This window comes from Phaethon lepturus, unplaced genomic scaffold (assembly GCF_000687285.1).
Source record: "Phaethon lepturus isolate BGI_N335 unplaced genomic scaffold, ASM68728v1 scaffold21877, whole genome shotgun sequence".
Classification (NCBI taxonomy): Eukaryota; Metazoa; Chordata; class Aves; order Phaethontiformes; family Phaethontidae; genus Phaethon; species Phaethon lepturus.
In genome coordinates this window covers 2,879-18,356 of record NW_010550065.1, presented here as the reverse complement: position 1 = coordinate 18,356, position 15,478 = coordinate 2,879, and the positions used below count along the sequence as shown (strand labels likewise).

The 15,478-nt window shown below is 48.6% G+C and overlaps 2 protein-coding genes across 2 annotated transcripts in view; both read right to left on the bottom strand.

Moving 5' to 3' along the window:
- LOC104623376 (cytochrome P450 2J2-like) overlaps positions 1–2,086 on the bottom strand; it is a 4,994-nt gene extending 2,908 nt beyond the window's left edge. Inside the window, exons 1-4 of the mRNA XM_010290451.1 lie at positions 1,901–2,086; positions 1,148–1,310; positions 850–999; positions 120–280 (exon numbers count right to left, since the gene is read on the bottom strand). Of these exons, the coding sequence (XP_010288753.1) occupies positions 120–280; positions 850–999; positions 1,148–1,310; positions 1,901–2,086 (660 nt within the window). The remainder of the gene's footprint in view (positions 1–119; positions 281–849; positions 1,000–1,147; positions 1,311–1,900) is intronic.
- Positions 2,087–5,548: 3,462 nt separating this feature from the next.
- On the bottom strand, positions 5,549–15,132 carry LOC104623378 (cytochrome P450 2J2; the record flags this gene model as incomplete). Its single annotated transcript, XM_010290454.1, has 10 exons — positions 5,549–5,727; positions 6,192–6,330; positions 7,253–7,440; positions 7,602–7,743; positions 8,297–8,473; positions 9,277–9,437; positions 11,565–11,705; positions 12,338–12,500; positions 14,114–14,275; positions 15,093–15,132. Coding segments are annotated over 10 exons (1,492 nt in total), but the record flags the coding sequence as incomplete, so codon positions are not given.
- Between the last annotated feature and the right edge of the window lie 346 nt (positions 15,133–15,478).

Below are 15,478 nucleotides of genomic sequence, written 5' to 3'. Positions count from 1 at the left end.
AGGGAAAGACAATGAAGTTTGGTGATGAAAATGATATGACTTTTGAGATTGACTCCAGAGAAGACACTATGGCACTGCAAAACTGCACACCGTCCATATTGGTGGCAGGAGGGCTGTACCTGGCTCATGATGGTCCCGTGGAGGCTAGTCACCTCATCCATCAGCTGCAGCAATTTTTGGAAGTCCTCATCGTGGTACTCAAACCGATTGCCAAAGGTGACGGAGCAGATGATGTTTGAGATAGCATTATTGATCTTAAAGTGAGGGTTGAAAGGATTCCCTGCAGAAGGAAATAGGAGTGATCAATTCTCTTCCAGTCTTCACAAAAAAGGAGAAGAAAACACAGTTGCCAGAGGTATTCAACAAATCTGAGTGAAATGAGTGGCCCCTGATGGGCACTCTCCTGTGTCACTGCTCTCCCGGGATGCCTTGCTGCCCCCACGAGCTGTCCAAACTTGGCTGGGCAGCCCCTGAATGGAGCAAACTTCCCACCCTCCGTCCCGGTTCAGTCAGGTTATAGAAATGTTTTTCTTTACTCTGGAAAGCACAGTCTGCAGAAGAGCAGACATCATTTGAATTCATTGGAAACATCAGTTTTTACACACACACGGGATTTCCAGAGATCTCCAAGGGAGCAGTAGGCTGAAGGTGAAGGCTTTGGGTGTTCCATAACTGCATTCACCAGTCTGAGGGCAAAACACCTGTAAAAGGGAGCTGGGATGCTGGCAGGGTGCTGTCATTGCTTGCAATGTGAGGTATTTTTCAGCATGCAGTGAATCATGGGTGAAATTATAATAGGCCATACCTGCTCCTGCCTTCAGCACAGCTTATGAGGGCCATGACACTCACCCTGCTCATCCCTGAATACATCCACGAGGCATCGGCACTCATCCTGGATGCGCTCCTCCAGGCCCTTCTTCCCCAAGCCAAAGTTTCGGAGAGTCATCAACGTGAACCTCCTCTGCTGCTTCCACAAATGCCCGTTGGAGGAGACCAGTCCTGGCAGAAACATGCCACCGTGAGCCAAGGCAGATCTCTCTACTAAGGGTAAAAATCTCCAGGGCCTTATCTCCAGCCATCTCGGACCGCTGGTCAAAGGACTGCTTTGACCTTACAGCTGAGATATGTGTCGTGAGGGATAACTCACCCACATTGCTGAAGATCTCCTTGTCGATAGGAATTTCAGGGCGATCCATGAAGTTTTCCCCTTGGTTTACAAGAACTTCCTTAACCATCCGCAGCCCATTTATGCACACAAACAACATGCTGCCCAGCTGTATGCTGAAGATATCCCCATATTTTTCAGTGAACTGGTGGGGGAGGAAATAAATAAAAGGCGTTTCATTTGCCATGGATGTGTGGGCAGCCCTGGCAGGGGACACGGGTGAAAATAAGGGAAGCTGAGAGCAGGAGCAGAGACAGGGTGTTTGCAGAAGTGTCTGCTTGGCTGTGTACGGTCTTTTTTCGTTACTCTTTTCCTAAATCACTGGTCAGGAGTTGGTGTTAATTGGCCACCAGTCAAGTAAAACTCTCCAGGTTTGATTTTCCAGTCCTGTGTTCTTCCAGCTTTTGTTTCACTCCCTTCCCAAACGCCCTTGCAGTCCCCGGTCAGACTGACGCGGTCCTACAGCCGTGACTGCTGTGACTGTGACTGCACCCGTGGTGTCACGCCGTGCCCTTTGCCCAAAGGATTGCGCCACGCTTGTCCCCCTTCTACCCGGGCAAACTTCATCCGTGTTGCTGCCGACCACAGGCAAACCTCCCGCCCGCCCCAGGGTGAGCTCCTCCCAGTCCTCATGGGCCACGGGGTTTGGGTTTAACCCTCTCCCTGCGCTGCAAAGGTTGCGTAGCCGCAATCCCCTCCGTTGCTTTCCCCGCGGTGGCACCCCCCGCCCCGTACCTTCTGCACCGTGGCTTTGGGGGGGGTTGGGGTCAGAACGGGTTGCCCCAGGAAGGGGAGGGCGAAGGGGCTGGGAGGGAAGTGCTTCGGCTTTCTGTGCTTCATGTAGTTGGCAACGAGCAGGAAGACGACGAGGAAGACAAGGAGCATCTGGAAGGAGATGCTCTCCCAGAGGAAGCGCAGCATGGGTGGATGGTGGGTCTCTGCGGGGATGCGTCCTGCAGCAGGGCAGGGCAGGTCGAGCTCACGGGGCACCACCAAATCCCCCAGGGACAGGCAGAGATGGGCAATGTGCTGGCACCGCTGTGGGCACAAACATCAGACAGCATGGAGCAGCTTGCTGACCTGGCCTGGAGGCTACATTCAGACTCCTGCTTTCCCAGGTTTCAGCAAGGAATATTTGAATAAACCCCTTCTTGATTAAACTCAAGCATTTCCTCTGATCTCATTAAAAAAAACCAAACCAAACACAAAACAAAACACCCCCAGACCCCCCTTTCCTCTCCCATCTCCCACTGCTGCTTTACAAAACCCCAGTGATCCATGTCCTTGTCGAAAGGACAGAAACGAGCTTTGCAGGATGAGTATTAAAAGCTCCCAGCGGGCTTGCCGTGCCATTCCCATGAGCCCGTTGCTGGGTGCAAGCCCCATGCTCTCCTCCCCGTGGTGCCCTCACCGTGCAACGTCCCGGCGTCGGCTTCCCGGTGCCCAGGAGGCTGCAGCCACTCCAAGTGCCTCGCGCTTTCCTCTTCTGCAGAAGCTCGTTTGCTGGTATGAAGAGTCCCAGACCAAGCCCCAGGTCAGCAGGGACATCCGAGATAAGGTTGCACAAACCTTTCACAAACCGTCTGACTCAGGGGCTGAGGTTTCAATGCGTCAGGGTGATGCGGGCTGGGAGCAAACAGCCGTCCAGGATTTGCAGTGGTTTCCAAGCACGGTCATTTTGTCATCTCCGCCGGACTAGTGCAGGCAGAGCGACCTGCTGCGGCCACGAGGCTGACCCTGCCCCAAGCCCTCCAGCCATCCCTTCCCACCTGCTTTGGCCTTTGAGTCCGTAGCCTGCGCTGACGCCGTGCCCAAAGCCTGACAAAGCTGAGGCAAGTGCTGAAAAGCCGGAGCAGATGCCCAGCTCTACAGGCCGTGGCCCTTCGGCAGTAGCTGGCAAGAGGCTGTGCCGAATTTTCCCATCTATGAGTGGCTCCTGCATGTGCACCACATTTAATTTTGACGTACGTGTTGTGTTTTATTGTGAAAGAAGCGGGAGCATTCCTAGCACCAGCTTGCCGTTGCTCTGCCGCGGCTGCTGGCGGTTGTCAGCTCCCACCTCATGCGCCGGGGGACGATTCGGGTTCGTTTTGTCGCTTTTGGGGACATCGGTTGTGGCCGTTGGGGTTGTCCAGCGCCAAAGACAAGGCACAAAGATGCACCAGTAGTGCTGGAGCGATGCCATATGCACAAGGGTGAAGCCGCTGCATAACTTTGCGGCTTGAGAAACTTGGAAAAGTTACATCACTGTTCTTTATGGAACTTAAAAAACTGCTTTCGAGGAGCATCTCTCTTTTACCTCTGGCTTGCAAGCACACTTAGGCGTGAGCCTGCAGAGGCGTACGTGTGCCGCTTCACTCACATGAGACACTCCACAAAAAATAAACAAATTCGTGCCTCCTGCCTTTATGGTATGGGATCATTACATTTTAAAATGGGGGGGGGGGGTTGTTCTTTTTTTTTCCCAACTGATTTAAAAAAAAAAGAGGAAAAAGAAGAAAACTTCAGTCATTTATTCTCTTTGTGAGTAGGGAAGGAAACCCTAAGGTAACAGGGAAAGGCAAGATTGAAATGGAAGAGGGAAGAGACCAACATTTGTTTGCTAAGCCAGTGCAAATAACACAAGCTGTAGCCACATACCAGAGGCCAGACCTACACCAGAGCGAATGAGAAAATGGAGAGAAACCGGCGCCGAGTCCTGAATGGCTTTGAAAACTTCCGAGGTGAAAAAAAGCCCACAGATCTCTCATGATTTCTTTTTTAGAACGTAAAACAACCACGTGAGCCTGTAAGTGCGAAGCATTAATTAAAAATGCGATAGGATTAAAAGGATCGGTTAGAAGGGCGGCTCGCTGGCGAAATCCCCGTGTGCCCGGCGTGGCAGGGATGGGATGTGCAGAGGACTCTCCCATGTGGCATAAATCTGCCACTGCACAGCGACTGCTTTGTGACGCAGCAAGCGCGGTTATTGCCAGAGACGGGGGCTAAAGCCGCTGGAAATGAACCTTGATTTAATCCTGTCTTCCTGGTAACCCTTCAGCGTCCCACAATGCACGCCCAGAGAAAAGTCACTCATGAAAGGCGAGGACAGAAAAAGACGATTGCCTTTGCTGTGGCCTTATTCCAAACAGAAGCACACAGGAGATGGCATTTATAAGCATTAATGTTTGGTCACGTAAATGGAAATATTCTCTACAAGTCGCACATTTAATTAACTCTTTTCCAAAGAGACCCCGGTACGGGCAGGAGCTGTGCCTCCATCACAGAGGGTGCCGTGCCCCCCCGCCCACCTCCTCGGCCCCACGCGATGGACGTGCCCATCGTGCATGGCCACAGATCTTTGCCAGAAGCGGGGGGGAAGCGGCGAGCTCGTGACTTCCCACCCCAACGCCTCCGTGCTGCCGTTTCCGTCCCGGCAGCCAGCGGCCAGCCGCCGCGGTCACGACCCCTCTGATGCTCTCTGCTGCTTCCCGTTCTTTTGGGCTTCGGTTAAACTGCTCCTGAGCAACCCCGATGCAACTATTTGCAGTTTTTCTTTCCTGTTGTGTATTTCACTAGCACAAACCTATTTGGATAAACCTTTCCTGCTCATACATTGCGATACCGTATTTTTATAGCCATTCGACACCTGCTGGAAGCATGGCTCCTCGTGCCACCACCTTGGCTTGGCCTTTGGTGGAAGCTGCTTCTACCTCCGGTGGCCTCCTAATTAAAATCTCCATATACATGCGAGATTAAAAAAAAACCTGCGTGCTGCTGCTGCGGAGATCTCGGCTTAGATATTTCCATTGCAGAGCAGCGATGTGGTGGTGCAGGGAACGTACACCACACAGAGCCCAAGGCCACCTGAGCCTCGGCATCAGCCGTGGCCACCTGGAAGTCCAAACTGGGCTGAGGCATGAACCAAGAGCTTGTATGTCCAAGGCCAGCTGCCCCCACTGACCAGGGGGGCCTCAGAAAACATAGCCCATGGCCATTCAGGGTGCCGTAGGATTTAGGGGTTGCTAAATGGTCTCTGGGCGGTGGACATAGCCCCTGTAGAAGGGCCACCGTGGACCCAACCGTGCCCATGATTTTGCAGCTGGCAGACCCCTTCCCAGGAGTTGCTAACGGTGGAAATTAATAAGGCTTTTAAATTCATGTGTTTTGTCAAACCGATGGAGGCAGGAGGTGAAGGGAAAAGCCGCAGGGTTGTCCTTACTGAGGCGTGCAGGGTGGGATGCTCCTGCCCTTCCCACCACCGCCCGCATGTCAGTGGGTGCTAGACATCCGCGGCCCGTCATCTCAGCCCCACATCTACGGGGCGGATGGGAGAAGGGGCACTTGCCAGCTCGTGGAGGGCTGAGGCGGGGGTGGGGGGCGCGGGGCAGCCCCACGCCGGCCTCAGTCACGAGGCAGCGCGCGGATCTGGAAGGGTTTGGGGCAGCGCGTGAGGCTGAGCGTGAAGGCGAAGGTCAACGCGGCGGCCGCTGGCGCCAGGAAGGTGAACTTCTGCAGGAGGGCTGCGAAGAAGATGAAGAGCTCGGTCCTGGCGAGCTGCTCCCCGGGACAAGCCCGCTTGCCTGGAAGAGGGGGAAAAAGAAACCCACCGAGTCCCGAGTGAGCTTCAGCCAGCGCCCGGCGTCCTCTCGCGCGCTGCCTCGCGCAGGCTGCGGGAGCTTTTCTTCCGCGAAAGGTTAGGTGGCAATGTTCTCCCACACATTTTGCAGGAACCGTCCCCAGGAGCTTACTGCTGAGCGAATCGTGACGGCTGTTCGGATGGACAAAGAGGGGAAACTCGGGAAAAAACCCTATTTACGCAGCTTGCGCAAGAGGGAGAAGCCTTGTTTTGTCATCCTGCGATAACAACTCGATTCCTCTCCTGCTCCGAGCAGTCAGTGTTAACTGCTGCGGGGATTTTCACTGTGGGGATGGGCTGAAAGCCGGACAAGGAGCAGTACCCCCTCGTCTGGAGGGGGGGTCTTGGGGGGAAAAAAAAAAAAAAGCATCGCAAAAAGGAAAACCGTCTCGCCATCCATCATGCTACCTGCAGAGAAGGGCAGGAAAGCCTCCCGCCTCCTGTACTGGCCGTTTTCCAGGAAATGTTCAGGATTAAAGGTGTCTGGAGTCTCCCACACGTTTTTGTCGAACATTATCGAAGTCAGGCTGGTCATCAGGGTGGTGCCCTGCAAGAGGTGGAAAAAACGGGCGGTTACGCCAAGGAGAAGAGCCGACGTGTTGTCAGACTAGTTTATTATTAGCTCTGTTCCACGCACAATGTAAACGACATTTTTTTTAAGGGCAGAATGTTTTTTCCTAAGCTATGTAATTAAACGAGGGTGAAAGCCTACAGGATTGTTCACTTCTGTGCTCCTCTATATATCACCATAGTGTTGATCTGTACCTTGTGCTGCTGTCACTGGTGATGTTAATATAAACCATCTTTAAATTGATAACGTGTTCCCGTAGGAATTTGAAGCAATTTAACCGAATAATTTTCGATCGATCCACTTTATTGTGCTTTTGTTTAAAACCTGATCTGGTTTACCTCCACACCCTCCATCAGAAAAAGAAAAACATTTTAATCACTGCGGAGCAAAATGCCCAGATTTTTTTATTTTTAATTTTCCTTGATGCAACCAATCATATAGATGGACGAGACTAGGTATATCTAAATCTGGTATTTGCTTTCATAACGCCAGAACAGTGTGCATGCATCAATACCTATTACCTGGCTTTTATCAAGTGCTACTTTTAATAGATGATTTTTAATACTCTGTGGAATTAATAAGCTCAAACTGCTTTCCTATGTATCTTGGCCCTCTATTCCCCTAATGCCTGGAGGGCGTCTTGTATAAAATTTAAGGGATAAACCTTGTAAAACTGAAAATTATGACCAGCACTGTAGGATCTCACAATTCTCCTCCATAAGGAGGTGAGGCCCATAAGAGCCCTACAGCGTCCGTCAGGAGGGCTTGTATTTTCTGTATAACTGTGATATTTCCATAAGCTCCTGCTGGTTGGTCCCCCTCCAGATGAGATTTGGGACTTGGGCCGTGAAGACCTCGCTCTGGTGGGGCAATGGGAGGGCAGATGGTCTCCACGTACTTTGGGCAGGTGGAAGCCGGCCAGGGTGGTGTCGCTGGTGGACATCCTGGGCACCCCCAGCGGCACGACGTTGCCCAGCCGCAGGACCTCGCTCAGCACCGCGCTGGTGTACGGCATGTTCTCCTTGTCAGCCATGGCGGGCTGGCGGGACTGGCCGATCACTGTGTCGATTTCGAGCTGCACTTTCTCTACGGGAAGCAAAAAACCAATAAATCTGTGCTCAGAAGGTTCCCAGTAAGAAACCTGGGGCATAGGCATGTCCAACACGTGGTAAAGATGGAAATAGCTCAATTTTCTGAGTTTCACTTATCTGGTTTTGGGCTAAACGAAAGACCCATCAGTGCCCTACCTTGAATGTGGGGGTACATGGCCATGTAGAGCAGAGCCCAGCGGATGGCGGTCCCTGTTGTCTCAGTCCCAGTTAAGAAGAGGTCCAGGGTGGAGCACAGCAGGTTTTCCTCATGGAAATATGAGCTGGCATCACCCTTAAACTTGGGGAAAAGCATGGCAATGAAAACTCTTATTAGGGAGGAGATGCTTTCAGGAACCCAATCCATAAGTACCCAAATCGACGTAAGTTGAGTCCTGCCGCTGTATTATTATTCATCTCCCCTGGACTTGGAAATTTCTTAGTTTCATTTAATTTCAAGCCCTGCAGACTGCTTTGAAAGACACCCTGTTTGCTGTAGAGCTGCTTTTGAAAGCAGGTAGCATTTTTAAATGTGAATTTTCACAATAGCAAACACAGGCCTGCAAGCTCTCATAGAAATGTGAACACATTCCCTGAGAGTCCTCCTACGTCGCATGACAGAATGAGAAATAGAAGAAGACAAAGTGTAAATACTTTCAAGTGAAAAAAAAACCCCACAACTGTGTGTTTTCAAAGTGATCAGGCTCCTGCTGTTACTAAAAAGTTTGACATGGAAGAGGTAGGGAGGAGAAGGCAAGGCGGGTGGCATGGGCTCCTGTGACAGAACAGCTCTGAGTCTTGTCTGCTCATTTCTCGGGTTAAGCTTTAGGTGGCTTTAGATATTTGTCTCTTACTTTTTCTATTTCCTTCAGGTAACAGTCAATATAATCTCCTGCCTCGGACTGGTCCAAATTCTCTTTGTGCTTTGCGATCACTCCCTTCACAAAACACTGAAGTTTCTCCCAGTGCCTGAAGATCTTCCGAAAGGGTCCTGGTAGCCATCTCATGATGAAAGGAAAAGCATTATACAGCTGGTGAGAAATCAAGCAGAGCAGAAGAGCATTTCTTGAGTTAAAATGAAGCATGTATCACAGTTCAGATGAAAGTACGATTTACTAGCTCTGCTTCCTACCAGGAAAAAAACTTGTACTACAAAGGTCAATTTAGTTACACAGTTGTAAACAAGTACAAAAGAGAAGAATTGGCCAGATGTTTTCTGCTGATAAGGTTCTCCAATACTGGGTGGCCAAAGCTGTCACCTAGTATGAGGTGGCCACAGGAGTCAGAAGCCGGTGTGGATGCCGAGGAGCCCCTTAGTGCCGGGGTCGGTGGAGGGGACAGAGATCAGACCTGGCCCATGGTGTGCAGCCGTTCAGAAGCTGTATCCCCAAATCCACCTACTGGGGTTATCAACCTGGACTCTCAGACAGCTTTGTCATAGTCAAAATTTATCTGAGCAACTGGCTGGGAAAGGGGTGCGGAAGAGAAGGGAATTTTCACTGAGACTGCTACTAATTGACTCTTCTTTTTGTAGAAGCGTAAGTATTTTTACAGTTTTTCCATTGCTCTTCGGCTATGTCAGGCATATGATCACTTTTACAATCCTGCAGTGGTTTTTCTCCATGTGCCTCAATAATTTTAACTTACTTCCTTGCTTTCCTGATGGATTTTAGTGTATAAACCCAGCGTAATGTAAAACAATACTCGTGGCCATTTCGCTTATAACATGACTCTCTTTCTACAAGGAAAAGCCGATTACATCAGTGCCTTAGAAACTCCAGTTTCCAGGCTCTTGCATGCAGCTGAAGCTAGAAAAGCATCCGACTGGCTTTACCTGGCCCCAGAAACTTCCAATGAGCAGCAGCGTTTCAGCCAGGGAGTGCAGTAATTCCTGGAAACGGTTGTCATGGTAGTCGAAGCGGTTCCCAAAAGTTATGGAACAGATGATGTTCGAAACAGCGCTATTAATTTTGTAATGAGGGTCAAATGGTTGTCCTGGAGGAAACAAAATGAAAGACAGCTTTCCTTTTTTTTCTTTAAAGCCTCAGTCAAAACCACCTTCTCTACGAGATCAACAGTCGTGAAGTTGGGGTGAGACATCACCCATGGTGACGCTAAGGCTTCATCCCGTGTCCTGGGGTCCCCACCACCCCCATCACCTCCAGCAACCCACTGGAGGTTGGATGTTGCGTGCCACCACATCCTTCCTCTGAGGCCGCACCTTGAATACTGTGTTCAGTTTTGGGCCCCTCACTACAAGAAGGACGTTGAGGTGCTGGAGCGTGTCCAGAGAAGGGCAACGAAGCTGGTGAGGGGTCTGGAGCACAAGTCTTATGAGGAGCGGCTGAGGGAACTGGGGTTGTTTAGTCTGGAGAAGAGGAGGCTGAGAGACCTCATCGCTCTCTGCAACTGCCTGAAAGGGGGTTGTGGCGACGAGGGTGTTGGCCTCTTCTCCCAAGTAACCAGCGATAGGACAAGAGGAAATGGCTTCAAGTTGCGCCAGGGGAGGTTTAGATTGGATATTAGGAAAAATTTCTTCACTGAGAGGGTGGTCAGGCATTGGCACAGGCTGCCCAGGGAGGTGGTGGAGTCGCCATCTCTGGAAGTGTTCAAGAAACGTGTGGATGTGGCGCTTCAGGACATGGTCTAGGGGACATGGTGGTGCTGGATTAATGGTTGGACTTGATGATCTTGAAGGTCCTTTCCAACCTAGTGTTTCTGTGATTCTGTGATTCTGTGACACCCCTTTCCGTCTCCAGCCCAGGCTGCTGGCACACGCCGATGTTAGCACAGAGCTGCTGAAGCAGGGTTTTCCAGGGAGAATGACTGGAGCATGCCACGGTATGGCTGTTGGATTTGCATGCTCCAACAATGTTTTTGGTGCCAGTTTTAAACAACAGGAGAGGGTGCCTCAAAGCTTAGCCCAGGGCAGGGAGCTCAGGACTAACCACACTGCAAAAAATGCGTTGCACTGGCCTTTAACTGTCCACCACAAAGAAATCAAATGGGATGGAGGAGAGGGTGAGGATTGCAAGTCTCTCTGGCCACCTATAAAGTCTGGCAATAGCTCATACGGCCCATAGACGGGATGCCCATAGCTCCTAAAAGAGCAAAGCGTGGTGTGACGTTCACCACCTCTGCGTTCCTTGGGAGAGCTATTGAGCAGAGCCCGTCATCTCACAGGGCGCATTTAGGCAGCCTGGAGACCCGCTTGCCATGATATGAAAGACTAACGTCAGCAACGACTCCAGTCCAGCCCCGAGCTGCTGTCGCCACGCCGGGGCGCATCGCTTTGAGATGCACGGCGCTGCGCACAGGACTGCTGATCTCTTCAAGAAAGTAATTAAACTGGGCTGGTGCTCAGATACTAGAGTGATGGACATGATCACTATTTGTCATTATTAATGGGAAGAAAGGCCCAAACCAGCAGCTTAATTAGTTTATTGATTAGGACTATAAAGGACTATAATCAATTGGCAACATGAAGTATTTGGCTTGTTCAGTGCAACAGCAATTAAAATGGAGCAAGTTCAGTATATAATTGCACAATTCCTATTTAGATCTTTCTTGTTTACTATATATAGCTCCATAGAATTAGCTAAACCCCATCTGCTTCTATTTAAAGCTGAAGTGCAACATCGCCCATGTACCAACATACAAATTATTCTTACTAATATCCCTCTGGCAGTTCTTAAAAGCTGGACCATAAAAGAGCAAGGCACACGCTTCATCTGTGCACGATACAAAAGGAAAGCCTGACTAAACAAGTTTTAAAATACTTTGCAAAAGCAAGGACAAGCAGAGGTTAACTAAGCCTCTGAGCCTGATAGCAGGAGAGCTGCATTTATCCCTTTGCAGAATAGAGGAGAGACTTAGCCAGATAAACATGCAAGCTTTAATAAACACCTAGTATATATTTGCTTAATATTAACAAGGGAGAAGTGAAAAAGTAGTCCTGAGGTCTAAAAGAAGTGCTAAAAGGCGCAGTCTGGAAGTGTAAGATAGAGAATTGAGCTATTGAAGAAATGTTTTGCACATTAGGAGCTGCCTCAGAGTAAAACTTTTACTTCTCGTTCATTTAGCTGGAAGCTTTGGGCACGGTGCTGTACCTTAACCGCCCACCTTTCTCCTCCTCGATGGTCTCCACAAGGTACCGGCTCTCCTCTTGCACTTTTTCCTCAAAACTTACAGCAATGCTTTTCAGTGTTGCTGAAGCAAACCTTCTCTGTTGCCTCCATATACGTCCATTGGATGAGATGAGCCCTGTAGGTGGAAAAAAGAAGTGAACAAACCTTGCTCTGGGTCACGTGTGAGTGACAGGATTGAGAAATGGCCATTCATCTTGAACAAAAACCCCAAACCCTGTAGACATTGAAAAACTATAGCTTTGCCTGGGAATTAAAATTCAAGAGTAATTGGCTTATGCTAAAGATCTAGCTTTACGGATTTGCTTTAATCTGCTACTTTGTCACTTTGCGTGGGAAAAAAAGGTGTAAGCCAAAATACTATAAGTACTATCACGCTGTTGGCAGAGCTGCAGGCAGGAATACCATACCCCGTCTCTGGAGCTGTATGCAACCAGGGAGAAAAAGTAAAGGAGAAATTAAAACCAAAGGGAAAACTCTTCAAGTATATCGATCGCTGGGCAGCTTTTGCATTTATTTCTCCTCTTTCATCAAGACCCGACTTTGATCCCATCATCATCCCTAAATCCCAGAAAGATTAAAAAGTACACCTGTGAGATTATTAGACTGAATTCAGTTCTTGTCTTCCTCTGTGCAAGCTTTTACGGGTGCAGTTAGCAAGGGTTGAATTCAATCTGTTTCTTTCACTCTAATTGTTATCATTGCAAATAGATGAAAAATTTGTACCAAAATCCTGCTAGCTGTGCTTACCAAAACCTCTAAATATTTCTTGGAGGAGTGGAATATTTGGCCGATCTGTAAATATTTCAGCCTGGTGGACAAGAGCTTCTCTCACCATCTGGTACCCGTTGACGACCACAAAAGTCAGACTTCCAAACTGCACGCTGAAGATGTTCCCGTACCGACCAGTAAGCTGAAAGAGAGTACGTTGCCCTCTGAGACCAAGAAGGTGGAGGTTTTCAAAAGTCACCTGGACAAGACCTTGAGCAATGGCATCTAACTTTGAATTTAGACCTGCTTGGAGCAAGGGTACTTAAGAAAAACCCACACCCAAGTCTGCAGGTCCCATCCAACCTAAACTATTCCATGAAGGCTGGAGATGGCATAAAATATGCTAGAGATCTGTAGTATGGGAGAGATGTTTTGCTTGTATTTGTTAGCAGGTATGACCTGGGTTTCACCAGGGAGTTGCATCAATTTAATTTGTAACAAGGACATTACTTGCTTTGTAACTGATGGGCATCTGCTCCATCCTTCTTCTTCACAGGAAGGGTACCAGAGGTGAAGGCACCACCTGGGTCGCCATGCCCAGGCTCTTGCTGCTGAGGGCAAAGCACAACAAATAATCCCTTTCATCAACTTTGTGTCTAAAGAAGTGTAGTTTCTTGCTCCAGCTATCTCATTTAGAAAGTGGCTCCAACGGCTGACGGCTAGAAACTTATTTGTAATCTTAAGCCTGAATGCGTTTATGGCTAAATTATAGACATTTTCCTTGCATGGACTTTTCTGGCATTAGTGTCTCCCGTGCAGCGTTCAACTCACTGATGTGTAAGAGCAACGGGTGACCCTATAATCTCTTGGGCCCCATTCTGCCAAAAAGCTCAGGCCATCCTTTTCTTAGCACGAGTCTACATGAAAAGACAAACACGGTCACCTTGAACAGCCATGGTGACTCGTGAAACCAGTCTGGGACTGAATGGGTGTCTTAGTCTTTGTGTGCATGTAAATGAATGTGATTAATTTTATTAATAATAATTGTGTGTATTGACAAAATATTGTGAGCATGCAGCCTCAGCCTTTCCCAAGGGATGCCCTAGGGGACACCTGGCTAGTGACCCTAGACCCAGGGTAGATACTCTGGCATCAGCCTGCTAAGGAAAAGCTGGAGATAAATAGTCACCAGAAAGGATATTTGCGACCAGCAAGTCAGAACTTTTGCTTTCACTTTTTCAGAGAAGCATATTCAACATGTGTAAAATCTCTCTCTCATGTTGGCTTTGGTGGGAGTCAAAGCTCTGGAAACTTTTCCAGGGTAATCATTGCCTCTTTCTGTAACACAGAAGAAGCCACAGGGGTGGTTAACTCAGGGTCTTAAATGTTTCTTTCAGATGTAATGGGGCAAATCATTGGCCTCTGAGCAAAGACAATGACAGTACAATTTCCAGAGGTGATGTTCACAGTCTGAACAGTTAATTTCTCACACAGCACTTGCTGTCCCTTCCCCAGCCTGGCCCAGCCCCTCTGAAGCTTTCCTGGGCGCCATCAGAAAATGGACATGGTCAGATGGGAAGAAAGAGGAGGAACATGTAGGTCTTCCTCCATTACAGGTCTCTTTCCCATTGGACTTTCTTACTCCCATGGAAGAGGAGGTGACAGTAAGACATAAACCCAAGAAGGGCTGTCTCTCATACATGGTTATTATATAGCTAGTTCTTTAGAGGCTGCCCTTGCTTTGCAGGTTTGGTGGCAAAAGTCACTGAAAAGGTAAAATATTGTTAGTAGGAGAAATGTCCATGGAGCTCTTACCTTCTGCAGTGCAAGATGGAGGGGCTGCTTAAAGTCCACAAAAGTTCCCACGAGAGGAAAGAGCTGTGGCCCTGGAGGGAAATTCCTGGGACGCCTCTTTTTCACAAGGTCAATAATCAAAAGAAACATGACCAGAACCACCAGGAGCATCCGACCGTTCAGCTTTTCCAAGACAGAAACCAAATCAGGCCAAAACTGAAGCTTCATCTTGGCTGATGAACTCATGGATTTTCATCCCAGAAAGGTACTTGATGTTGGTGTTACATTTGCTAAAACAGGAGTAAGAAAAGACTGGAAAGAAAACAAAGCAAGCTAAGATGCTGATAGCTTAATGGGGACAGGACTTGCTGTGGGCAAGCCGCTTTCTCATGTACAGCTACTGCCAGACCACCTGCTGAATAACTAAGTTGAAACACCGGGATCTCCAAAAACAACCCCAAAACCTCAAACACTTGGCCAAACAAAAGTAATCCTGCAATCCTTTAGCTTTGCATCTCTGTCAATGCCCTAACTTTCTTACGGAAGAATATTCCTCCCTTCTGCCCTTAACAAGGAGCTCCTTTATACAGACACCTAGCTGGGATTATAAGCATTACAAACATTTGAGGTTAGGAAAGCAGCTTACTTGACTAATTACATATGGTGGGCGTTGCATAATTTGAAAAACAGTAAGGCATCTGAGGCGATGGACACCGCACAAGTCACTAAGGGGCTGACCCTGTCAAGTGCTAAGCGCTGTCTGCAAAGGGCTTGATGCCTTCAGTGCCCACCAAAGCCCGCCCGGCTTTGCCAGAGTCATCAGGTGAAGTTCGGACAAGGGAAGCACTGCGAGAGCCCAGCCGCTTAAACGAGAGTTAAAGGAGCTTAATTTCGAGAGTGAGAGCATAGGCTGACGTGCTTGCCAGCTAAAGGAGCGACTGGAATTTATGCATTTAAATCTCCTGGGTTTTCCGAAAATCTCCTTTGAATAAAGCTTCACACTGTCCCAGAGGAAGGCCGCAGTGGACCGACGGTGACCCCTGCGACCGTGAATCAACCTTGCGTCACCTGCCCATGTTTTAGCTGCAACTTGTTTCCAGGTCTTTTTTTTTTTTTTTTAAGAGATTTACTTTGCAAACAATCTAAGTTTATACCAAAGCAAAACTGCCAATAATGATTTTTCAAATTATTTGCCTAGAAGCTATGGTGAGAAGTTCATCAGAATGGCAAAATTTTATTGTCTTCAACATTTTTTCGAAAGCTTTAATTTTTCAGGAAAAAACCCAAATTTTCACAGGAAATAATAATTCAGAAAAAAAAATTGTATTCTTTAGTCTTCGCCACTTTTAAAAGCTTTGCTCTCCATGTCTTTCACCACCGCGGTGA